At 36.1% G+C, this 27,475-nt stretch overlaps 1 protein-coding gene across 1 annotated transcript in view; it reads left to right on the top strand.

The window, feature by feature from the left end:
* LOC126971287 (talin-2) overlaps window positions 1-15,963 on the top strand; it is a 121,693-nt gene extending 105,730 nt beyond the window's left edge. Inside the window, exons 58-65 of the mRNA XM_050817512.1 lie at window positions 65-193; window positions 2,577-2,657; window positions 2,724-2,902; window positions 6,230-6,370; window positions 8,280-8,588; window positions 9,871-9,906; window positions 12,309-13,286; window positions 14,596-15,963. Coding sequence (XP_050673469.1) covers window positions 65-193; window positions 2,577-2,657; window positions 2,724-2,902; window positions 6,230-6,370; window positions 8,280-8,588; window positions 9,871-9,906; window positions 12,309-13,284 — 1,851 coding nt within the window. The 3' untranslated portion in view covers window positions 13,285-13,286; window positions 14,596-15,963. The remainder of the gene's footprint in view (window positions 1-64; window positions 194-2,576; window positions 2,658-2,723; window positions 2,903-6,229; window positions 6,371-8,279; window positions 8,589-9,870; window positions 9,907-12,308; window positions 13,287-14,595) is intronic.
* The last annotated feature ends 11,512 nt before the right edge of the window (window positions 15,964-27,475 follow it).

Below are 27,475 nucleotides of genomic sequence, written 5' to 3'. Positions count from 1 at the left end.
AAAAGCCTTATATAAAATACAAATTAAAACAAATGAATTGATTGTGTGTGTGTGTGTGCGGCAGGGCAAGGTGGAGCGGCGGCCGGCGTCGTCGTCGGACGACGGCCAGTGGTCGGAGGGACTCGTGTCGGCCGCGCGGCTCGTGGCGGCTGCGGCGCACGCGCTGGTGGAGGCGGCCAACGCGCTCGTGCAGGTGAGTTACTGGGCTATTGCGGACACACCGACGATCACACATTACGCGCATTATAATAAACAAATCCATTTCACGCAAACAGGAGATGGTCAATAGGGGCGTGCTTATCATATACGCAATTAGTCAGTCCCTACCTCGTTAGGAACCTAAATAAATATAGTACTTGACGAGGAAAGAACCTCTGTATTGTTTTTAAAAGGTGTGACTTCATTACTGTTGACATCACAATTGCTATCTTGCTGAAGATCACTCATTGGTTCTTCCAAAGAAAACAACACGAGTAAGTATTTTATTACTTTCGTTTATTCAACGGGCAGCGTTACGACGTCCCAGAGAGGTCCGTACCGTACGACAGCCCGAGCACGACTGACTCAAGTGTCGACCGTGCGGCTGTATTTATAGGACCCGGCGCACGTGCTAATCCACATGTTTTGAAATGCGGCCGTATTTATAAGGCTCGGTGCCCGTGCACGTGTTTTCAATTCGTGTTGTAGTATTTGCGCCGATATACTAATGTTAAACTTTTTTTTAGTTCAAGTTGGTCCCATTATTCGTTAACCAAACTTCTATAAATTCACTACAACATACAGTAGTATTCAATAGTAACTATTGAACCAGGGGCGTGCATTCCATATATGCCAATAGGCATAGCCTACCTACCATATTTAGAGTCTAATTAATATACCTACACTAGATTTCAAGATAATTCAGATAAATTTAGTTCTTTTATTCTATAATCTAACTTCTATTGAACACCCAACCAGTAAGTTTTTTGTTACGCGATATACTAAATACTCACAGTAAACAGTTCCGATAATGCTTACTCATGCCTAATAGAATACGTTAAATTTTTATACCAAAATTTATTTGTCAAGGTAATACGACCACAGCAAAAAATATACAATTACTATGTATATCGTTCTTAAATATGACCATCGCAATTTGACATCTTTAACACATCCGGGGTAAGCAAACTTATGACACTTCGAAATGACAACCGAGCTGTCACGGATTAAACCAACGAAAGAAATTATACCTACATTATGATTTATGAGTAATTATTATGGCATGTCTCGTTCTCTTGGTGTCCTAATTTCAACCATATTGCACTCCCATAAGAGTGTTGTCATCGCACATGACGTGATTCATGATTGTGAGATATAAAATATGACATTTCCGGAAATAAAAATATATTGTTCACTAATCAACAATGACAGCGCCATGTTTTTTAGTTGTTGTGTTTTCGTCATTCGTGTTAATACACAAATTTCACGCCCGTAATTATACGGGCGTATAATTACGGGCGTGAATAATTAAGCTAATTACATTAGTTATTTTTTTATGTTGATTTGTTTATTGTTAATTATATTTAGTGTTTGTATTGAAAAAAAAAAGAAGTTGCTGTGTGTTTTGTGTTTAAAATAGGTAACTAGTAAACAATTAAAATATAATGGAGGAATTCCAGTGTCGGGATTGTGGCGAAAATACGATTTGTTTACATAAATTAGGTATGTATCCTTTTGCACAATTTTCGTTCGTAGATAAAATAAAAATCGTTTCTCTTTATAGACCAATGCAAAAATATTAGTTTAACTCAACAAAAAGGTAAAATTATGAGATATTTCAATACCAAGTATTACGAAGAATACACTTGGCTAGCTGGATTCCGCCATTCCAATTTCTTCCCCTGTTGTTTATTTTCTACAATGAAAACGGTGTGGAATGGTACTGGTTACGGTGACTTGCATAATTTGACAAATCTTGCTAAAAATACGATCAATCTGACAGAACGGCAGATAAATGTTGGTAAGTGAACTTATATTTATCATTTTAACAGGAATTAAATTTTGAATATTAATCGCAAATACGACTAGTTTGACTTCAAGTGCCTACCGCGCTAGAAAACCAATGCACGCCCCTGTATTGAACATACATTCCTTAAACTAAAGTATTAGATTGACCAAATGGGCCGGAAACTATACGCGAAACACAAACAACTTTAATATTCAGACATCAAAACCCAATACAGACTGTATAGTTTTGTCTACACTGCTTACCTTCTAGAAAACCAATGCACGCCCCTGACGGTGATGTGATTTTACGGAACGTTTCAATCGTACTAGAAGGTACACTTCTCAGAGCCTTAATATGATTATTTAATAGGAACGTGGTGTTCCCGGCATGCGCTTGCGACATAACTACCTCGCTCGATAGGTCTTCACCGAACTCGCACCGCATGCTGATTACATCCGAGCCAAGACGAATACCGAAACATCTTCGTACTCGCTCGCGGCTCGACGTTCTCGACTACGTACATACATTTATGCACAATGTTTAATCTGAGATGTGAACAATATAACGTAACACGTGTGCCCTGTCGCAGGGCGCCGCGTCGGAGGAGCGGCTGATATCGAGCGCGCGGCAGGTGGCCTCGTCCACCGCGCAGCTGCTGGTGGCCTGCAAGGTGAGTGTGGGAGACAGTCGGTAGAGTACCGCCGCTGACGGCCCGCTGACGACCCTTGCCCCGCAGGTGAAGGCGGACCCCAGCTCGGAGTCCACGCGGCGGCTGCAGGGCGCGGGCGCCGAGGTGATCCGCTCCACCGACAACCTGGTGCGAGCGGCGAGGGACGCCATCCACTGCGACGACGAGCGCAGCCTGGTGCTCAACCGGCGCATGGTGGGCGGCATCGCGCAGGAGATCGACGCCAGGTGACGCCCGCTCACATCCTTAGCGCTAAACACTTACAGCGAAGCCGGGCGGCCTTGGAGGCCGACAATGAAGCTCACAGGCGCGGGGCGACTCGGAAGGAGGCTGCCTGCTCACTAGGCTGGATGGAGAGAAGATCACTAACGATCTAATATTAGTCCAACGGACTTTACGTTTGAAGAGACTTCGCACTAACCGGCGAGTGCGGTGATATATGTATGTGTGTTTGTAAATATGTGTGAATGTATGTAAGTGTGTGACTATTTGTGTGTAGTGTTATTGTAGGTGTGTAACAGCTAACATCCGATCCCTAAAACATAAATAACAAAACATACTTCACGATAGCTGAGTGAGAGACTGATAAGTTCCTGTGGCAGAGTTAATAAACTATGGCATGGGGAGCTGATTAACGTGCTCAAACAAAAACTTTATTTTTTTTTTAAGTGAAACTTCTTTGCGCGCATGAGTGTGGTTAAGGATGAAACGCAAGAAAACTGGAGGGAGAGAGTGATTGAGACCGAGTGAGAGGAAATGAGGAAAAGTGAGCGTAACATTTAGCACATATCTTTGGAGCGAGAGTAAGGAGAAAGCGAGTGAGAAAGAGAGATTTAGAAAAAATACACGCCATTGGTTGTTGTATTCGTTTAGTAGTTAAATATTAGAACTTATGATAGCAATTCTTTCGCATAACGTTTTGAACTACAGTAAACGCAGCTCTTTTTATTTACATAATCATTAGAATACAGTGAGTAAACAGTAAGTTTAAATTTATAAATAAACACTAGCTGACCAAACGTTGTATTGCCGATATTAAAATCGCGATACAAAAGTAACTGTTTATCGTAGATGGGTGAAAATTTGAAGTTGTATGTATTTTTAATGCTGACTCATAATCAAACAAATTAAAAAAAAATGGCGTGGACCAATACAACCCTTAACATTTAGGGGGATGAAAAATAGATGTTGTCCGATTCTCAGACCTACCTAATATGCACTCGAAATTTCATGAGAATTTTATATATTAGATATTTTTATGATCGCTAATAAAATGCTTGCATATATTTTATATATTAAAAATGTGTGTGGTTAGATCTACTGTACTCAATAACTCTTGTGTTTCTAACTTTTGAATATTTAATTCAAATTTACTTTTTTTGATTTACTTTACTCGACTTTTTTGACGCTCCTTGCACAGTAACCGAATATCTGCTAGTGCCCGGGAATGCCCCGAACAGTTACCTCGCTGCACTTAAGGGCGTAACGGTTTTCGAAAAAAATATTTTGGAAGTCGATGTCAGCTAAGGTAGATTTGTAACTACATACAGAGGTAAGATGTGCTTGTATCGCACGCGAGACGTGACGGCGATAGAGCCGAGAGCGGGGCCGCGGCGGGAAAACATAGATCCCAAAAATAACAATAATTTTAACTACATTATACTGTCGTTATAATTTGGTTGACTTTTAGCTAGCTTTATATTTTTCATTTAATTTTACTTACGAGAACTCTTAAAATAAGTTGATTATTGAGTTGTAAAAGTTGTAAAAGAATATGCAATTACTTTTAGTGTATATTACATTGTTTTGGAATATTTGTATTTGAAGTCGGTTGTTTTTTTGTTGATTTATGTATAAGTAATTTATTTATAAATTGTTTGAACGCGGCGTGTAAGATTACAATGTAAACAAAACAACCATTTCCGCTTATATTGGTACAAACGTTAGTATGTAAACAAAACAACCATTTCCGCTTATATTGGTACAAACGTTACAATGTAAACAAAACAACCATTTCCACTTATATTGGTGTACCAACGGTACGGTGTACATTGGGAACACATTATAACAACAATTGTTAGGAGTATTAACACATTCTATTTGTGATTATTAGCGTCATTGAATTGATTTGGTGTATTAGTATGTGTGTGTAAATTGTTGTTGGGAATTAAGAAACAGGTAAGCGAGCGGACGAGCAGGTGCCTCACCTGGTGCCGAGTGACGTCATCTCAGTCGTGTGGCACATTATTGTCTGTGAATACACTTGTTCTTGCTCGGACATTGAAAGGAGCGCTCCGATCAAGTACAATCGATGTAATCTATATATATAAAAATGAATTGCTGTTCGTTAGTCTCCGACCGATTTGGCTAATTTTGGTCTTGAATTATTTGTGGAAGTCCAGAGATGGTTTAAAAGGTGAATAAATAGGAAAATGCTGATAAATTAAATAAAAACAACAAATTTGTTTTTAGTTTGATGTGTCCATACATAATTTCTATGAGAGAACTTATTGACGCACGGTTTGACAGTTCTGCTGTGAAACAATTTCATTACGACAGCAGGGTGTATATTTTACGAAGTAATCTTCGATGTTATGATATACTATTGACAAATTCATATAAAAACATTATTTTATTTATTATATACAGAACAACGTCTGTCGGGTCAGCTAGTATACTATAAAGTTTTGCGGATTATATTTGATTTTATCTACAGCCATGCTTTAAATCCTCTATTAAAGATTCTAAGACAATTAGCTTATTGCCAACATTAAAACACCCAATTTCCTAATAACCATTACATCATCCAAACGAGTGTTGTAACGAAAATCAGTACAACATTATATCATCCTTTTTCAAAATAACACTCCTTTGGATGATATTATGGTTACTAAGACTGGCTTTCTTAATGTTAGCAGTAAGCTAACTGTTTCAGATTCTTTTATGGATGATTCATATTATGGGTGTAGATAAAGTCTTGTATGCAACTGTTGATAATTAGGTATTAAAACACTCATGTGATACTATTATCACACGAGGTGAAGCCGAAACCCACATTCGTGTTTTAATGCCTCTTATTACACAACAGTTGCATTAATATCTATTCCTTCATACTTCGCAGGCGATTGTCATTATATTATTATTACACACATATATTCTGTGTGCGCTGTGATAATATTCTCATATAGTAAACTGATAAGATATTAACAAAAATTTCCAGTAATAACACAATGGCAACCGCGCAAAATTAAAGAAAAAATACACTAAAATAGCCAGTATTTCTGTTAGCATAAAGTCCTAATCATTGAATAGAACTATGCGAGAGGACCGCGGAAGTTATATTTGTCTTACTGTATCATTGATCGTTTTATTAGTCAGTCGTTTGTAGGTTTTCTCGGTCGGTCCGAGCGGAGTCTGCGAAGTCCTTTAAGCTGAAGGAATAGTTCATTCTCATTCTGTGTCAGATATTACGTCATAATAGTACTTAGTACATGAACTGCACAAGTCTATCTGTGTGTTGCGTGCTCGTTGTGATGTGTGCATGTGTCGCGTAGGTCGGAAGTGCTCCGCATCGAGAAGGAGCTGGAGGAAGCTCGCGGGCGGCTGACCGCCATCAGGCAGGCCAAGTACAAGCTGCGAGACACCAGCGCCGAGGACAGCGACGCAGACCACGCCGGGCCCGACGCAGCCACCAGGTGAGAGTTATATCAGAAAATATTGAAGACTCTTTTTTTATCAGCCTTTTGCTTGTGGCTTCAATTTGTAAAATTTTTTCAAAAATTGTTTTCAAAAGTTTTAGTTTAACAAAGGATGTATATAATACTATTAAGCATGTCGAGTTAGCCTGTAAGTGGAGTATACAACATTATAAAAGAATTTTTAAATGTATCTATAGATTAAGATAGTTGTATGCACGTTGGCTTCCTAATAAATAAATAAATAAAGACTCACTCCACAGAATCAATTAAAGAAATAAAGACTCTTGGGGCCATACAATAAGGTGCATTTCAAATCGCACAGCGCTTTTTACCTACATTTTTATTCACCTAGGTGTTGCCTCTCTTTCTATCGCGTGATTTATCTCTTCTGACGACGTTAGGGTTGTCTTCTTTACCTTAAACTGTACTTACCTAGTATAATGTCATCTTATAAAAATCGCAGTTTTTTCTATAATATAAATTGGTATGTAAGCGTTATTTTAAATCAATATTCTTTTGTTGTCAAAGCTACATTAGTTGTAAATTGTAATGTATGCATTGGAAGACCCCGATATAGTCAACATAATTAATTTTTCCCTCAAAAAGGAGGAAGTATTTAAATAGGTTTGTAGGTACTTACGAGCTAGACTTGCACACGTCCTCTTAGGTATTATATTAATAAATTCGGCAAAGTCGGCTCTTGGTCTAAGTACACAACCAACCACTGAACCTATTTGGTGCGGATAATAAATAGGTACCTATCATGAATGGTAATTTCATAATAATAATAATCACTTTAAAAGTGATAATTATTATTAGATTGTTTCAGCGTCTTTAGGAAGCTTAACAAATTTAAAATTGGATCGCAATGACCTTTAATATGCTTTTATTTTTTATGTTTCTCCATTTTTAAAAAATCGGTCGGGGATCGGTGAAGTAGGTGACGAACAAAGCGCATGTGTCTCTGCTGTTATGTATTGCCTTAGATACGATACTTATACATTGATCATTCCTATTATATACTCTTAATACATAATATTTCTTCTACACTTATTATTAACTCTTATTCAACATTTATATCGTAATGACTCTGTTTATGTATTTTTCCCAAATCGTAATCAGCACGTAATTAGTAACGACCCTTAGCATTGTTTAATATATTGTTTACTGTTCTCATGTCTAGTTATCTTCAATACATTAGTTAAGTACACTCCTTTAGCATAATATAAGCTCTTGCTAGAGCTATAGCAGTTAGTCGATACTTCAATGTCTTAGATGTAACTTGTAAATTGTGAATTATTATAATAAATATTTTTTTAAACAAGTTTTCTTCTCGTCACGTAACACTGCTTCCTCGTGAGTCCCTACTGGATACTGGATAGCCCCTACTGGATACTGGATAGCCCCGTTAATGTGGCCAAATATAAAATGCGAAACGTTAATAATAATCATAGTACAAAACAATTGTTAAGATCGACAACAGAAAGGTTTAAAAATAGAGACACGCCGAGTTTGTTGCACCCGTTCTTCTGAGATCTGAATTTTTTTCGAACGTATGTTAGGTTCTACCTTCAATAAACGATTTAAAAAACATATTTTGAATAAAAATATTATAATTTGAAAAACTTTAATTTCGTTTTATGACAATTTTGACGATTTAATAAGAAATATATATGTATATGTGTTATTGTAGGATAGTCAATAATTATAGGTTCAATTCCTTAAATATTAATGGTTTTTGGGTTATTAACGAAAAATTAAAATTATTTTTTTCACCTTGAAATGTTTTCATATTTTTAAGAGGTTTGTCAATAATGATCACATTTTTGAATTTGTTACCTATCCTATTGGTGTGATCATATTAACAGCAGGTACCCACACTACACACTGCCAATTGTCTTTACAGATTCAAAACACCGAACAGCAGTTTCGTAAATACAACGTACAGCCCGAACAGCACGTATTCCACGCAGAACACCAGCCATAACCAGACCCAGAACACCAGTTACAATCAGAGCCAGAACGTGTCAAACATCAGCCACATTTCGCACAATCAGTCCGGGTTCAGTGGGCAGTCGCCTGCGTACCAGCCGATGAGCGCAGGGTTCAAGACAAACGGCTTCCAGAGAGACGCCAAGGAACAGAGTCCGTCCTTTTCCAGCTTTAGACCTCAAGAGGAGACGCCCAAGCAAAACTACGAGGGGTTCACGACGCGGTAAGCTTGCTTTATGAATTACAGCCCCAGTCGCTACGATGTTTTTTTTATTTTTTACTTTTTTTATTGTCATCATTATAAAGTCACCCACAAGAAACCATGTAAGGTTTATCCGTGGGGGTTATGTACTAAGCCGTCGGATTTTTGTACTAGTCGTCGAAATTTTAAAACTATTTGTACAAATTTTTATTTTGATTGTACGTATTTGTCTACTTATCATACGTTTTTTATCCTCAATCTTCAGACCATAGGGATTTCAATACTGGCCCTTACTTAATACTAATTCATTACTGACACTTGATGTGACAATAAAATATTCAAATGTATGACTAATGTTAATAATAATTCCGCTTGTCCTTACACGCCGCTCACTCGGGACAGACCCGCTAATGAATCAAACCCGACAGTGCCTTCTCAGCCTTACTACAAGTGCCTCCCCAAGTGTAACAATAGCTCTTAAGTAAAAAAAAAGTGTATTCGTTATATTGTGACTGTAGATATTGTTTATAGTATTATTATGCATTGTTTTGACCAAATTTACTACAAAATTTTGACTTATTATATGAGTTAAGTTGTAAACGGATAATTGAAATTTCGTATTGTTCATGCGCATGTTTTATATGTGATTCCGTTATTTTTTTATTAATGAATAAGTACATAAATAAATAAAATATAAACTAATGTTTTTAATGTAATTGTGATATGAAATTAATTATTCGTTTACTAGTTTCTTATAACAAATGACTTTTGTTATTGACCATAGTTGTACTTTTTAATTAATACGTTGAACTAAATTTCAAGATGTTTTTTTTTAATTACTACATTTAGTCTTCTGGCTATAGACAGCATGATTTCCGCTATATCTTTGCTGCTTTTAGTTGTGTATTGTAGATTGGTTGATCACAGTATAGCTTTACACAGTTGGCAAAATAATAAAATATACTAATTAATTTTATGATTAACATTTTTCTGGTGGACCTCACCGTTTATATTTTGTGTTGTTGTCTTGCTCCAAGGGGGAGAGCCCTTGATAAATGCCAATTTTAACGAAACAATAGCCAATTTTTGACAAAAGGTGGCGAGTGATAAAAATTATCCTCGACCGATTTATTTGATGACTCGATATGAAAGACTAAGTAGGTACTCATTTATATCCCCGCTATTACTCTTGTGATATTATTTCCAACTGTTTTAGCTGTGCTGTGGTCAGAGCTGCTCTGCACAAGTTTCCTCTTCTACATCGACTTATCACATAACGATATAATGTTTAATTAATTTGCAGCAGAACGAGTAATGACAGACCAATGAAAAATAATATGTAAGTCGTGTTCCGTTGCCGAGATGTTTACCTCGCCGCTTGTCATTATATAATTTATATATACTTATACGACCCTCCCTACTACCGCATTTACACTAATAATTTGTTCAATTAGTGTAGGAACAACACCGATCAAATGATTGAATAAATTTTGGGATAGTTCTAAATTTAAACAAATAAGTGACTTATAATAATTATAAAGTAGGTACAAAGTTAAACATCTCCCTAGCTTCCCGCGTTGTGTTCGCATGCTTTCGCGATAATCCACGGTTCTGTACATAAGCATTAGGTACTTCATTGATTTGTTTGATCATACAGTATTGAGTTTATGTCAATTCCTTGCAGTGTTTCAATATAAAGATCATGTTGAATGGTTTCAACTAAAGACAGCCATCTTCTATTAACCGCACACGGGTTTACTTTTACCAAGGTATTTTAGTTTGGTTAAAAAGTAAATGGTTGGTGATCACAAGTATCAGTGATAGTTCACCGCGCGATGTTTGAGTGATGTGTTGCCCGATTTGCTGCATCTTAAAAGAATAATATATTATGAACTAATAAGCTATATGTATGTATGCTGTGGACGCGTGTCGTGTCTGACTTTATCTATCCTTTCTGCCTCTCTTTAATATCATTAACTTGTATTTCAGCATCCTATATCTATTATTAATTACGTATTAACAATGTTTATTATTTTCGTAACTGATTGGTGCGAGTTATCATTTATAAATACCCTTATTACGTATTGTTGAGAAGTACCAACTCACTGACCTGTATAAATACCACTGGACAGGCTGTTCCATATGTTTGACAGCATTTTTTTTGTGCCTAATTGAAGCGCCACTCGTGAGCGTCCAGAGAACTAATTTTGACGTATAATGCAATAGGCTGCGAAGGAACAATACTCTGAAGTATTTTTGCATTTTGAATTAATTTCGTTCGTTTTCCGTGTTATTTAAACGTCAAGAATCAACGTTATGAAGTACACAATTTTTTTATATAAATAGTTTCCCACCATCTATCGATGTTTGCTGAAGTTGTCGTCACTAGTTTTAGTACCGCAGACTCTCGCTATACGGCCAACAGCACTTTGACAGCCGCCAGTCCAGTGGTGTATAGTAGAGGTCAGTGATTGAAGTACACTGACGGACGGGTGTTTACGAATGGTAAGTCGCAGCGGCTGCGTATCGCTTGTTAATACGTAGTTGTGCTTGCGTTGCTTGCATGTGCGCACGGTAGAGCGGGGTGCGAGGGGCGGGCGGGGCTCACTGAGAGCGTAGTGGCGCGAACGTTGCGGCTGCCCGAGGTGCGCACCGCCTACCTGGTGGACGGGCGCGGGGAGGGGCAGGGGCAGGGGGGAGACACACGCCGCGCGCGACTATCCGCACCGCCGCCGCCGCCGCGACGCGTCTCGCGCCCGCAGCCCGGAGACGCGAGCACGTGACGTGGTTGGTTCTTCTTTTAACATCGGCTTTGCGGTGGTTGTCTTGTCTAGATTTGTGGGTAACCTTTTCTTGTTTATTTAGGAATCATGCAGTCTTATACAACTTAGCTTTACAATAATAATATAATAACTAACAGACCTAGAGTTCCATTAATTTCTACGTATGTATATTAGAAATCAAAAGTTAAGGCATGGTTTTGGCATGGACTATGAGGCAAGCTACATTGGAGTAAGATGTTTGTATTTGATATTTCTAAAATAATATATTAAAGATTTATTATTAAAATAATAAGTGACTGAAAATTTTATATCCCTTTGTATTTCAAGTAAATATTTAAAAAGATACAGATGAGAAATATTTAACATTAGTTTTATAAAGCATCCATCCAGAAGATTCCATGTATGCAATATACAGCTCTAATTTCTGATGCTATTTATCTGAAATCAATGTCAAAGCAGCAACAGCACAGTATTGCCATAATAATAATTATACCATATTGAAGTATTAGTTGAATAAATCATACCATATTATACCATACCATAACCTTTCTGTCAGCCATGCCTTACTGTCCCAAAGTTTGAATTTCTTTCGTGTTCTACAAGTCACAATTTTAAAAACCGACGCCTAAGTCCCATGATTACTTACAATATAACTAACCTCATGAAGTCATTAACTCTCAAATTTCTTAAAGTAATCATGATAATCGACCAAGAGTCAGTCAGGTCATCTTCATTTTCCCCTTTTGGAGATTTGTTCTCTTACATGTAAAATAACCACTAGCTATAGTTGTAATTGGCTCCTATTGGGTGATTGGTGGATCTTGTAAGCATAAGAACAGGCGAAGGTAGCGACAACTATATAAGACAACAGAATTTTAGTGTGTCCTTTAAAAAAGTTGATCAAGTTGATACCCAACTTTCGTTTGTCTTCGGTGCTAATCGCTAGACTTCGTTTCAGTTACGAGACACGACTGTACGACACCCCGCGGCCCACAAACGAATATTACTCCAAAACCGACGAACAGAGACGCTCTGAGACTAACCAGTACTTTAAAGAGGAATACTACGACGCGCCGAAAGTTTCCACGCCACTCAGTCCGAAGTTCAACGCACGCGATATGAAGTTTGACGAGAAGTCCGAGCCGATCTACTCGAGCGCGAAGAGCTCAAAGATGCCGTTTGACGGCGTCGGCCAAACGTTCTCGGAGCATCAGAAGTCTACCGAAGCGATACCTGGCGGAACTAAACATTCGGAGTACTCTATTAAAAGCGAATCGTATCAGAGCAGCCCTAAATCTGAGTTTTTGAAATCAGAAACGCGACAAGAACACGTCAGATCTCCGTTCGTAACCTCTACCCCGTCAAAGTTTGATAATAAGCCTGACTTCGCCGAACTTAAGTCGATGGATATAGCCAAAGTGTCGACGCCAGATTATGACAGGATTTCCTCGCCGTACGGTCGGGATGTATTCAGCTACGGTGGACCGAATTTCCACGAGGAAACGACCACCGAAGTGAAAGAAATACCGAACGGTACTCAGAAAATAACAATGACCAAGATATACAGCTCGTCCCCTGTCAATCTGAAGAGTACCGTGACCAAGTACGAGCCAGTTAAGCTGGAAGGCATAGACGAGTTGTCGAAGTTCGAAAGTGATTCCAAGTACAGCACATTGGATTCACGTTTCAACACCTTAGAGTCGAAAATGAGTTCCGACACAAGTCGCTCGTTCATGCGGCCATCAGACTTCCAGTCCGAATTCCAGACAAGAACAAAAACACCTTCGGAACTCGTCAAAGAGATCGACAGTTTGGACAAGAAATTCTCGAAGCAGACGATCACATCCGAGACGATCGAACGAAAGTCCGTCATGACAAGCTCGCATAAGTCCGAGACTAGTTCGACCGTCACCAAGAAGTTTGGCAACTTTTAGAGGTTTGCTTGTTACATTTATAACTAGTACATCACAGATTAACGATATTTAGTCTCTTTTGTTGCTGACTAATTATAGCTTTCTAATAACAGGGCTGCAAGTTCTATTCAAAAATATATTTGACATTTAATCCTTACCCCCCACTAAATAGTAAAAAATTTAAATAAATCTTATAATGTGCATAGTATTTGATGGACTATGTATTTTTAATCTGTGGTGCACCTGTAGATAGTAAAGCATGCTTGTGTGTGTTTGCAACTACCTACCCTCGCTGTCACTATCATTGGAGTGTCATTAGCAGGAGGGTGTGTCAAAGAGAGGGGTGTGTGTTAGTGGATGTGTTGCACGTAGTTTGTGTAGTGTTATCACAGCTGTGTGTTATTCAGAGTAATATTTATTTATGTTAGAAACCAGCGGTGCTAATATTTATTGAAATGCTAAAAGTGTGCCTTGAACAAATTTTTATATCTAAAATATAATGTCCGAAATATTTCTATACTTATTACAGATACTTTATTTATACAAATCTATATAAACGTTTGCCTTGACTGAGAGAACGTTTCTCTACTAAAAGAAAATTATTGTTTAACCTCCGTAACATAAATAACTTAGCATAGGATATTTTTAAACTGGCAACTTATTTGTATTTGATAAATTATATTTATATTAGACAACTAATTACCACAAAGTGTAAACCCGGCAGGGTCCTTATTATTAAATTCTTAGCTAAATTATGATATTTTCAAATTTTATTCACTTGACGATTTGAGATTTTCGGAGACAGCGCCATTTGATTGTGCCTTTAGAGTATTGCCTGTAACGAAAATTCTGATTATTGGAGTTCTGATTCTTGGGAGTGTTGGCAGCAGCTGAAATTATCCATTTTCGTTGTAATTTCACAAGCTATTATTTACACTGAGTGCCATAACGTTTTTGTATAGTTAAATGTAATGTAGCTATTTTTACTAATGTAGGTATATTGTATAGCTATTAATGTTTCGCTATGTATGTATTAACACGTGTGTTATATTCTCTGCAAACGTACGCGCAACTACTGAGAAATAAATATTTAATTTTATATTTTTTATTCGTTGAATCATAAAATAATTATTAAATAATGTATTAATTAAATAAATTATGTTTTAATATTTAAAATAAAATGTAGGTAATATTTTGTACATGAACGCATGACAAAGATTACAAGTGATTGTAAAATTATTAAAGCATGGTGAGTATTAAGGTACTAACACACTGACTCCACGGATGACCATGATATGTATTATTACATTAATGTATATTTAAATATTTTAGTGTAGGAGCCGAGCCCGCAGTGTGTTGACACCTCAGCGATATTCTACATATTTATAAATTATCCGATAACATTCATAAGGTGCCTTAGATGTATGCAGCTTTGTAAATTGTAATTATTACGACGACCGGTTTCTGGCATTGACAGCTACTGTCAACGAACATGATAATTAAAGAACGCGGTTGTTAAAGAAAATATTGTCACGAAATAATGTTTAACAGTAAAATGATTGCTTTAAATGTTTAGAAACCGGTATGAACTTAGATTTAGATAAGCCCGTGTGAACCAAACGTCCACTGAAGGTAATTAAACACCAATTAATTATGATATAATATTGATAGTAACGTAGAGTATTTAACTACGTAGAGGTGCAGTGCTGACGGCTAACTCGTGTCTTATTAATGTTAGATGATAGCTATTGTATAAGGTATAACCGATTGTGAGTCAGAGTTAACAACGCTTCAAAAAATACATTAAAATTAAATTAAACAAGGGTTACAACGATTGAACAGTTTTTATGAGACAGCAATATCTTTCTTGATTATTACTTACTATGGCTTTATCTATTATATTTGTGTTTAAAATATAATTTAAAGTCAACTTTGTAAAACTTGTAAATGAAATTTAAGTTCCCTTTATATATACCAGGGGTCGCCAAATAGCGGACCGAGGTCCGCATCCGGACCGCCGCCGACCCATTGTGTGCTGACCGCGACATCACAGTACTAGAAAATACGTAATTTAATATAAATGTATACCCCGCATTATCTTTGTTGACGTGAATACGAAAAAGAAAGGGCGATGTAATGAACTAAAAAGCGAGAAAGAGATTGCGGATTGCGGACTGATGAAGATCTCCAGGATCTAATCGCAATAGCTTGCACCAATTTTACTCCAAACTTCAGACAGATAGTCCGTAACAAAAAATTAAATTTTCTCATTGATATGTAAAAAACTACCCTTGTTATTTCTGTAATTACATTTGTTTAATAAATATTTTTTTCCATAAAATGTTGTGCGGACAGCGATGGTCATTTCATTTCTTAAAATGAACCCCGAGCGAAACTAATTGGTGGCCCCTGACATAAGAGATACCACAGACGACTGTTTTAATATTTTGTTCAAATTTTAATATTGAATGAGGAAGTGTAGCTCGTGTTAAACAATGCTTATTTGACTGTTGCGTGTGTTTATCTTATAAATCTCATATTTATTATAAGCCAAATAAATAAATAAATTTATTTAATTAATTTTTGATAAATGTTATTTGTTTTCGAGATTTTATTTTATTTGTCGATCGCTTTATGTGTATCGTGGCAGCGACATTGATGTATTAATATTAATGTACATGTAATAAAAATGTAACTCAATATTCTGTTTTTATTTAATGATTCCCTTTATATCAATATTTATTTCAAAATATCTTTAAAAAATTGTGTCCGAATCTTCCCACTAAATTGTCAGGGTACACATGTATTGAGTATCACACGCCGTCCCTAGCGATACTTAAATAATATTAAATAAACAAAATTTCACAATAGAAAACTTATTTATATTGCGTGTCGTTCACAAGAGAGAAGTATGCCTGCATATGCTTATCATGTCAATCTGATCAGACCTTCCACTTATTCTTGATTAGATTAGTTAGCCATTCTGTTTAAGGCCTTTTCAATAACCGAAGGAATTGATCGCTTCATCCTTGTATTTTGCTTAAAATTTGAAAAAATCCGCTCGATTTGTTTATCGACTATTTTAGTCTTCATTTGACCAGAACGTGAAGAAAAAACATGACATGTCCACACAGTCTTCATGAGGTGGAAAATCAAAAAGAAAGTTGTATATCATCAACGCTAAACTGATATACACCCATAAATGCAGTATTTTTGAATGATGTCAACAATGTTCAGAAATACAATATAAGGCGTCCTAAATACGAGCCCTGGGTAACTCTTCTAGTTATATTCGTACGTTCTGAAAAATTTATGCTACCCTGCTTTTGTCACTGAGGCCGTCTGTGTTTTATTATTGCTCAGATAACAAACTTTTATCTTACCTATGCACAACTTTCAATAATTTTTGAGGGACAGGTGTGTCTTCTATCAGACAAATTGCGTGGTATGTGGCAGTGGATATAGGCATGTTGATAAAGGTCATGAAAGTTACTAGATTTTAGAAATATTAGTAATATGTGTTACTATGGTTAATAGAGAGAGGAGTAGTAGGTCTAGAGAAATACCATCAATAGGTACCAATAGAGATTTCAGCTCTTTATTGAGCCATAAGAGTACCATTTACGTCAACAGTCAAAAAGTAGAACCAAAACGGTGTAACTAAATAACTTCCTACGTAAGAGTGGATAATGTTACCTTAGTATTGTGTTTTATATAAGAAGGAACAAGGCTCACGGGATGGGAAGTGGTAAAGCATCCGCCCGTGGAAATCCGCAAAACGAGAGGTCCAGAAATGCATTGCCGGCCTTTAAGGTGGAATATATGTACTCAATGCTTGAAAGACCCTGAGTTCAGGAAAACTGCATGCAGCCGGTAATTAATTCTACAAAGTGGCTGTACGATGCAAGAAGTTCCTCGCAGAACTTGTGATTGTGGAATGCCAGACGTCAACATGATGCGGGTGGAACTTCGCATTTTGACGTAATGTCTGCCATGTGCCACCGTGTTTTTAAGGAAACAATATACAAGCTTTGACAATAGTCCGACAAACTCTAAAATAACATATCAGATTATCAGTTCGGTTTTAGACAAAATAAATCTACTCAAAATGCGGTTAAAACTTAGTATCCCTTAGCACGAATTTGGATGTAAAAAATATTGTAGTTGATAGAGCTTTAGTCCACGATTACAATGATACCACTTTTATTACAAGGTAATGCACTGTTTTCAAGAAAATAACGATAAAAATTCTAACCTAAAACAGATAAATCACGTAAATAAACACTACTGACATCGTGGCGGGAGGCTAGAAACTGTCATGAAATGATTTTGGTTTCTTCGTAAAATATTTGGACAGGCAAAGGGTTTAAGCCTATACAGCCATAAATTGTATGAAAAACAGTGAAATGAAAATGGAAAAAAAAGTCTATGACAGATTAGACGACTTCACCAATAATTATTTTTAGATAAAAGGAAAATATTTATAAAAGGGTAATTATTGTTCATGTTCATCAATCCCCAAACATCTATCGCCGGTGCCGCGGCACGCTACGCTCGGCTCGTGCGTTGTTTTAACTGTTCTAACATAACCTAACCTAACCAATTTTAATAAATTGTATATGATAGAGCTTTGGTCCACGATTATAGTGCTACCACTCTTATTACAACGTAATACGTTTTACCTGTCACAGACTTTTTACATTTCATTTCACTGTTTTTCATACAATTTATGGCTGTATGAGCTTGAACCCTTTGCCTGTACTTATATTTTACTAAGAAACCAAAATAATTTTATGACAGTTTTTAGCCTCCCGCCGCGATGGCAGCGCTCATGTAGTGTTTATTTACGTGATTTACCTGTTTTAGGTTAGAATTTTTTTCGTTAATTTCTTGGAAACGGTGCATTACCCTGTAATAAGAGTGGTATCATTATAATCGTGGACTAAAGCTCTATCAACTAAAATATTTTTTACATCCAAATTCGTGCTAAGGGATACTAAGTCCAACCCGAAAATGTAATAACAGCTTTGAGTACATTAATAGTTGATCAACTTGATTTATCAAAATTCCCTTTAGGGAATAAAGGCCTCACTACGGTGAAAAAAGCCTTTTGTAGATCAAGGAATACGTTCCTTGATCTACAAAAGGCTTTTGACACAGTTTCTGTCGCTATCCTTGAACATAAACTGGAACATATAGGAAATAAGACTTACACCTCTTGCACTTTTTAAAGACTACCTATCAAACAGAAAATAGTGTAGGTGCCTACTAAGATGGGACATTATACAAGTTAGTACTCTAACATTAGTTTTGGAGTTCCCCAAGGCAGTGTTATGGGCCCACACTTTTCCTCATTTATATTAACGACTTAGTTACTTAAAATAAAAATTGAAAGTGCTATATTATTTGGGTATGCTGATGACACTGCCATTGTGTTTGCGGTGAAAACCTGGGAATCAATTCGTAGTGCCACTCATCAGTGACATACACTGGTTGATCTCTGGTTAAACAACAATTTACTCACCTTAAATACACAAAAAACGAAATATATATGCCACTCTATTAATAAATCTACGCAACCATCTTTAAAATATATATACATGAATAGGTACTGTACCCTGGACAAATATTGCCCCTGCCCCACTATTGATAAGTTTTTCCATAAAATATCTTGGCATATATTTATACCAACATCTATCTTGGCACCTTCATTTAGAGTCGATTAGTAATATATATAGTAGCATTAGGAATCTAAACTGTATATTTAAAAAAAAACTCTTTTATTCTTATTTATTGTTAAAAGCATTCAATGCCGACTCCGCCATTTCATTTAACTGATTATTATTTCATTTTATAATTTATATAAAACTCATTATTATCAATATCATATTTTAAAATTTTTAACTCTTTAAATAAAATAATTGAGAATAGGAAATTGAAGCAGTTGAGTTAATCGCGCCTAAAGAAGTTTAACTTCCATAAATTAAGTAAAAGTATAGATCTGAAACCATTAATTTTATTTACGGCTTGTTGATTGTACACGTAAATCCCAAACGTAACATACAACAGCTGTTCGCACAATTTTTATCATAATGTGGTAAATAATTTTAACAACACCACTCGATAGTAAGCAATGAATATTTATTCTCAAAAAGGTCTACTTGTGAAAAAAAAATTATCACACTTAAGAAACGCCCGTGACGATATTAAAGGAAAACTTAAGTCGATATCTCAGTTCCAAAGAGTAACAAGTATGAAATGCAATAAGTCCACCACAACACGTCGATATGTAGTGAATGAAGTTTAGTTGTTACTTCCAATATTTCTTCATAAGTATAGACTATATTCGTTTCATACCGTAACAACTAGATTTGTTTTCTTTTGCATCCCTTTTCTGAATTGTTACTCTTTGGAACTGAGGTATCGAAATGTAGAGGTTCGTAAGTGAATCAATAAATAATATGAGCATTTTATAATATTATGTTTATTGCAATAAAATATATAAAACCGAAAGAAATATCCGCATAATATTAAATCAGTCATCACTCAAACCATTTCTCGTAACAGTAAATTTAAGTAATCCAAAAAATGTGAAATGGAATTAATTTTTATACTCAATGATATTACTACGGCAGGCATACGGATTTGAACCACCTGGTGGGTTTTACCAACAGTTATAATTTCATACAGGCCTGTAAGGTTTCCAATGTTAGACAAAGAGTAAATTTTTTATGGACATTTCTCAACGGACTGAGAATTTCTCAAGCTTAGAGATACTAAAAAGGGTAAGGTGGTTTTCAGTGTTACCATTATTTGTACAATTAATATTCTTTCTCCTGGACTGGTTAGTATTTAGGGAAACATTATATTAGCTTAATACATATTTTGTTACCGGTTTTCGGAGTTTTTATTGATAAAATTAATGCAACGTGGCTATATATAATTCCCATAACTTTTGGGTCTATAATATACCTGTAGCTAAAAAGAAAAGTCTTAGAAACATGTGTTCTAAAATGCTTTGGGTGTAAAAATTGTTTTTAAATGTACATTGGGTCTTTTTTTTTTATGATAATAAGGGACGAGACGAGCAGGACGTTCAGCTGATGGTAATTGATACGCCCTGCCCATTACAATGCAGTGCCGCTCAGGATTCTTGAAAAACTCAAAAATTCTGAGCGGCACCACAATTGCGCTCGTCACCTTGAGACTAAGATGTTAAGTCTCATTTACCCAGTAATTTCACTAGCTACGGCTCCCTTCAGACTGAAACACAGTAATGCTTACACATTACTGCTTCACGGCAGAAATAGGCGCCGTTGTGGCCATAATCTGTGTGTACCCATAATCTAGCCGGCATCCGGTGCAAAGGAGCCTCCCACTCTACAAAGTTAATCAAAGGACATAATAATATATACTAATATCGTGATTTATTTTTCATTAATAAGTAATACTTCTCTAAGTACAATTTTTTCATAATTATTTGAAGCTTGCCAATTTTCTCGTTAAGGTGTGTGACATTGATATTTGATAAAATTTAAGTTAAATTTTTTGTACGAAAGATAAAAAACGCAAAACATAATATAAAAAAACATACACCATTCGATACTAATAAACGGTCTCGTATACGTTAAAGTAATAGGAATTAAATATAAACTCGTTGCATGAGTGTTACTCGTAAACAAATCTCAAAGTTATTCTAAATATTTCACTTTTCGATAAAATAATTCAATTTTCATTCAATATTCAGTAACTTTATTTTCAATCATTTGAGATTTTTGTTGTTGATGTTTTATTATTGAAATAAAATGAGAGAGACTACTAAATTAATATTGTCGTATGCTCTGATAAAGTTAACTCACTTTGATTTTCTTTCATCAACATCAAATCAAACTTTCACCTTTTTGTATGAAAAAAGGGACGAGACGAACATGACGTTCAGCTGATGGAAATTAATACGGCCTGCCCATTACAATGTAGTGCCGCTCAAGATTCTTGAAAAACGCAAAAATTTTGAGCGACACAACAATTGTGCTCGTCACTTTGAGACATAAGATGTTAAGTCTCATTTGCCCAGTGATTTCACTAACCTTCAGACCGAAACACAGTAATGTTTACACATTACTGCTTTACGGCAGAAATAGGCGCCGTTGTGGTACCCATAACCTAGCCGGCATCCTGTGTAAAGGAGCCTCCCACTGGTATCTTGAGTTTTATTCAGCGGTTGTATCGTTGGATCGTATTCTTTAACTTCTGTTATAATAAGACAGCTATGAAAACTAAAATTTAAGATGTTTGTTATTCCTTAGAATTAAGTACATATTTATAAATTGTTTTTAGTAAACTAGGTTCTGAAGCCGTAATAGAGTGGTAATAAAAATCTTGCCATTCCTCTGTCAAACATGCTGCATTCAGAAGTAGTGGTAGATGGTAAATTTGTCATTTTTTCCCAAATGAATAAAATATTATTTTTGGCTTTTGCAACTTTGTGCTCCCAAATATTGTATTGTAACATGTATTATTGGTTCGAATCCAATCTGTGACAATTTTTTTTCTGCATTTAACAAAAGTATAAAATGACTTAAACTCACTATAAACAAATACATGTATTGTGCAATATATTTATATTATTATTTTACAATTCTATAAACACAATAGCTCCATACATTTTTCTCTACTATCTACTTCGACCTACACAAACATACACTCCTGCCCCAGAAAGAGATGTTTAGGCGCATGTGAGAACTAAAAATGTATTATGACGAAGTTAATTTATTTTAATGATTTTTATGGGATAAGATTAAGGGGAAATTGGGAACACTTAACTTCCAATGCTGAGTCACTGACGTTGTTATAGTTAGGTCACTGTAACAAACCGCGTGTCTAAAGCCATGTTTTAATTATCTTCTGCAATAACACCGTAAATGCTTTAGTTATTCTCACACAGCGAGTATCTCCAGGGCAGGTCTACACGACATCACATCTACATTAAATACATATCAATCCCTCACTGTGGTGACTCTCCGAGCCCCACTAAAACGCAGACCTCTCGCTAATAATTTTATATTATCGACATTGCTACAATAATACATTCAGTTAGCGCGTGAGTTGAATGCAGTCGAGGCCTAAGGTATACAGCGGGAGAATCTCCCCCCCGCTGTCCGCACACCTCACCTCGAGCGCCTGCAGTGTAGTGCCGTGCCCTACATCACAGTTACCGTACGATTACCGTGTTATCACGTTATAAGTAAAGTTGCGAATAGCGAAAAATGATTAAGACATACTGTGTGTTGAAGAAAGGCAGAATTTAAATTTGAGATTTAATCATTAAAATGGTAAACTTAAAGCACTGTTTAAATGCATCGATCTTAGATAATTTATATGCCTTACTGTTAGGCAACCGATAAAAATAGGCCAGGAATATTAGTTTAGTGTGCGTGACAAGCTACGTCTTACATCTCGAGATTTGTATGACACTTTGTGCCAGTGTGCGTGAATTACTCAAAATAGAGGTGAGATCTAAATTCAATTTATCTCGACGTTTTCACAGCTGTCATAGTCTATCTAGACGTATAAATCATCTAAGGTGTTGAGACACCCATGATTATGGTCGTCAATCATAATTAGGTCCCAGCACTATCGCGTTCCTGAGCTCTGCAATCAACTCGCGCGTTACCTGTAGTTCGATAATTCACACACATTATTTGTACTAACATATTCACCACTATATTATATATTTCAGCGCTATAAATATATTTCTTTTATTATATTCATATTTAAATATTGTAAGCGTACAAAGGATACCGAAACAACATTATTACTTTTTTTTAAATGAATAATTTAGAATTCTTTGGCGACAATTTCTAGATTGTGAATATTCTTACACCATTACAGGTCAATTATTTAAAGATGTGTACATTTTACGCGCGTCAAACCATCGAAAATGTGGACGAGGTCGCCGAGCCACGATTATTATCGCGCTCGAAAATGCCTCGAGACGATTGGCTCGTTGTCGGTTTTTGAGATTGCCATTGACGGACAATGAAATTGACATTGATAGTATAGGAAAATACAGGTGCCATAAATATTAGTTATTGCTAATTTGATTTACAAAAATTTTCTGTCTAGCCGCCGCGGGCTGTTCAAGCTGGAACATATTCACGCGCGCGACTCGAGTCGAACATGGGCTGGCGAATGCCGCGCCTAATTTGTACCCACCTTTAAGCAATTTTCCTCATGTATTGCTGCTTCATCCAATATAATCCGAGCATGTCATACATAAAACATAATATGATAACAACATAGCGGGTACTCTTACAAAACAAATCAGAGAGCACTTTCAGTTGCATGCTTCGATCAAATATGTATTAGAAGATCCACTTTCGAAACGGAGCGATGAAAAGCTCAAATAAAATGTGTGTTCTTTTTATCATTATTATAATTGTGTTTACTATAGTCCAACTTATAGACTTACAATATATTATCGTATAGATAAACTAAGCATGTGACAGAGATGAACATCTCTAACGGAAATATAATAAATTGGAAAAGCTCAGGGGCGTGCTTTCTATATAGGCAGTTAGGCAATGCCTTCCTTAATAAGAACTTAAACTAATACATACCACTAGTGTTAGGTAGTTTAGTTCCATTATTCTATAACAAAATTTCTATTGAACATCCACCCAGTAAGTTTTAGCTTACTTACTTTTAAAACCACAAATTTGACATGTCGAGAGTAAATCACACCGTCAAGCTCTTCGCGTTATGTGTGCGACACCTAAATATTATATTATTAAGGTTATTACTTGTATCTACAGTGCCTATCTTGGCAGCCAGTGAGAGGCTCCTTTGCACAGGATGCCGGCTAGATTATGGGTACCACAACGGCGCCTATTTCTGCCGTGAAACAGTAATGTGTAAGCATTACTGCTTCGGTCTGAAGGGCGCCGTAGCTAGTGAAATTACTGGGCAAATAAGACTTAACATCTTATGTCTCAAGGTGACGAGCGAAGTTGTAGTGCCGCTCAGAATTATTGGGTTTTCAAGAATCCTGAGAGGCACTGCATTGTAATGGGCATGGTGTTTCAATTATCATCAACTGAACATCCTGCTCGTCTTGTCCCTTACTGTCATAAAAAAAATACAGGAAATCAATGCACGCCCCTGGAAAAGCTAAAGATAAAAAAAAAGATAGATGAGCTCCTTAGTATTGTGATTATAAAACGACTTGCTAACGCACACATAAACAAATCAAAATTGGTCACACATTATGGGGCTGTCAAATCTCTATACACTAGTATATGTTATATTCATAATGACTTACCGGAGGTTTAAAACATAGCTAATAGACGATTGTTAAAAAATAGTATTCATAATAGCATATCTCTTCGATAAAGCTAACGTGACTTATAGTAGCTAGTAGGACCCTTTTATAAGCCCTCGATCGAAAAAAATATGGCCGATATTGATCAGCTGTCTCGTATTTGACATGAAATTATGTGTTAAATAGCTTCTCTCTCCAATTTGTTCTTGGTTATCCGTCATGGATTGATAACCTTACAGATTTCAGAACTTTGATTTTTGAAGTTTCTCTTATTTTGACATTGACTTTTGACAACTGACAAGCCATTGACATTGAAAATATGTCCGTTTCCATTGACAGTTCCTCGTTAAATTAGTTAAAATCATGTTTTTTTGTATGAAATGGCAACATTTCGTACTATAGAGACGTATTAGTTAGCGAAGGTTTATCAAACGATTATGAATAAAGAATTTTATCGAACGTTCGATAGGCTTAAAACACGTTTTAACTTATATAGGTTTATATACCTTCGATAAGCGTTTTATTATGAATAAGGCGGTAAGTCTATGGTTCAACCACACTCAACATGATTTAGTCTGAGATCTTAGAGCGTACTTAGTAATTGGTTAGACTTTACTTACGTTAAACTTTGCTGAGTGTTATAAAACGCAAACTTGACATTTGTATTAGGCTGTTTTAGCTAAGACAATAATTTCAGCTGTCAAGTTACTACAAAAACGAAATCAATGTTTATGCTTGAACTCAGCTAAGTTTTACTTAAGTAAAGTCTGTGCAAAGTCTAAGCAACCTCTCTAGATCTTAGCCTTAGTGTGCTTCTAAGAACTGCGAAATGATTAACGTAACAGTAAGTATTCAAAAGGAATATCTTTATTTCGGTGTGTCAGTTTCTACGTACTAGTCCTAAACAAAATCTTAACAGATTGACTTTTATAATGTACTAGCAATATCGGCAGATAATAAGTATTTATATTGGCATAACTACAGCAGTTGGACATAATATGGACTTTTTCGTAGATATTGATACGTTTTATAATGCTGTAGAAATTTTTTTGGTTTCTAAAAATAGTTTCCGCAGCGCACGCGATGACCAATTTTTATGACAATTTTTTTCACATCTTGGGTATATTATTGCATTTTTATTAGGGATCTCTATTTTTTTTTAATATTATATAACCTTGTTCTCTAATGGTGAAAGAATTTTTGAAATCAGTCCAGTAGTTTTTGTGTGAAAACATTACAAACATACAAACAAAAACACAAATGTTTCCTCTTTATAATATTATAGGTACAACAGTTTAACATAACTTAACATACATATTTCTCTATTTGGAATGTATCAAAACTGAATCTATTACATATTTGACCGAAGGTACGCCATGACAGATTAGTCTATTATTTATTCGAGATTTTTAAAGCTCGTAGAAATCGTTCCTTTCCCCTCAGTGAATAATATCCTGCGTATTGAAAAATGTGACTATGCCATATAGACAGCTTGGTCGGTCATTCCTTTAAAGCATAGTTTCTCAACCTTATTTTGCTCACCGCCCATATTGAGTATATGTTTTTTTCTAGAGCCCTCCATCTTAATTTTACTTACCATCCGTCGCGAATTTAAAACCGCTATTGCCTTATTTAAACGTAAGATATTAATACTATAGAATATAGTATTATATTTTATTATAGCCCCCCCCCCCGAAAGTCTCCAACGTCCACAAGGGGGCGTTATCGCCCACGTTGAGATCCTATGCTTTAAAGCAATAACAACTGTCTTATGATACGTAAGACCGTGTCATATTTATTTACATGCCTTATATTATGTTCACAACATAGTCATGCTGTACGGCGAGTGGGTAAACTCCTTAACATTATGTGTGGAGGGTAGAGGAAAAGAGAATCATCTGTGTATATAAAGAAATGTCTGTCAAAATTAGGGTGGCGCTACAGTCGCATCAAGGTAGATCTTAAAAGAAGCGCCAAATATAAAATAATACTAATCACTCTAGATGCACGTTTTCTCATAATAACTCTTTAAGATTATGTTTACTACATTATTTTGTACAACGTAAGTTGTTTAAAATTTTCACTTTTTAACTACTTTAGTCGACAATAATATTAAAATTTATATTTTTTTTATGAAAATAAGGGACAAGACGAGCAGGACGTTCAGCTGATGGTAATTGATACGCCCTGCCCATTACAATGCAGTGCCGCTCAGGATTCTTGAAACCCCCAAAAATTCTGAGCGGCACTACAACTGCGCTCGTCACCTTGAGACAAGATATTAAGTCTCATTTGCCCAGTAATTTCACTAGCTACGGCGCCCTTCAGACCGAAACACAGTAATGCTTACACATTACTGCTTCACGGCAGAAATAGGCGCCGTTGTGGTACCCATAATCTAGCCGGCATCCTGTGCAAAGGAGCCTCCCACTGGTAAACTCGGCATACTTCAATTCGTTTACTTCTACATGCACCATACTTCATACCATACCCTGTGCCTACGCCAACGCATTTGTGGAAGCTTTTGCACATTAAATTATCGTGTAAAAGGAAACCGAGACCACTATAATGATTTGTTGCTTATATACAACTTTCTTCAGCTATGTCAGCGCCGCACTATAACAGACTGTGTAACTTTAAAGAAAATATGTACTGGTGAGCTGACATCTTCTGAGCTCCTCAGTCTCGTAGGCTTTCACGTCCCAGCCAGGTCTCTCCGCTCATGTATTACTTTTGAGCTATCGTCCCCAAGAACAAACATTGGGTTTCGCGCGCCATTACACAGAATGTGTAAATCTTACAACAATAGTTTTCTTGACATCGACATATTTTCGTGCTCCCGCTGCTGTGTTCAGACACAGTTTAGAATTAAAATTAAAATCGTTGTTATCA

This window comes from Leptidea sinapis, chromosome 23 (genome assembly GCF_905404315.1).
Source record: "Leptidea sinapis chromosome 23, ilLepSina1.1, whole genome shotgun sequence".
NCBI classification, from domain to species: Eukaryota; Metazoa; Arthropoda; class Insecta; order Lepidoptera; family Pieridae; genus Leptidea; species Leptidea sinapis.
This window is presented reverse-complemented; position numbering and strand designations above follow the sequence as displayed.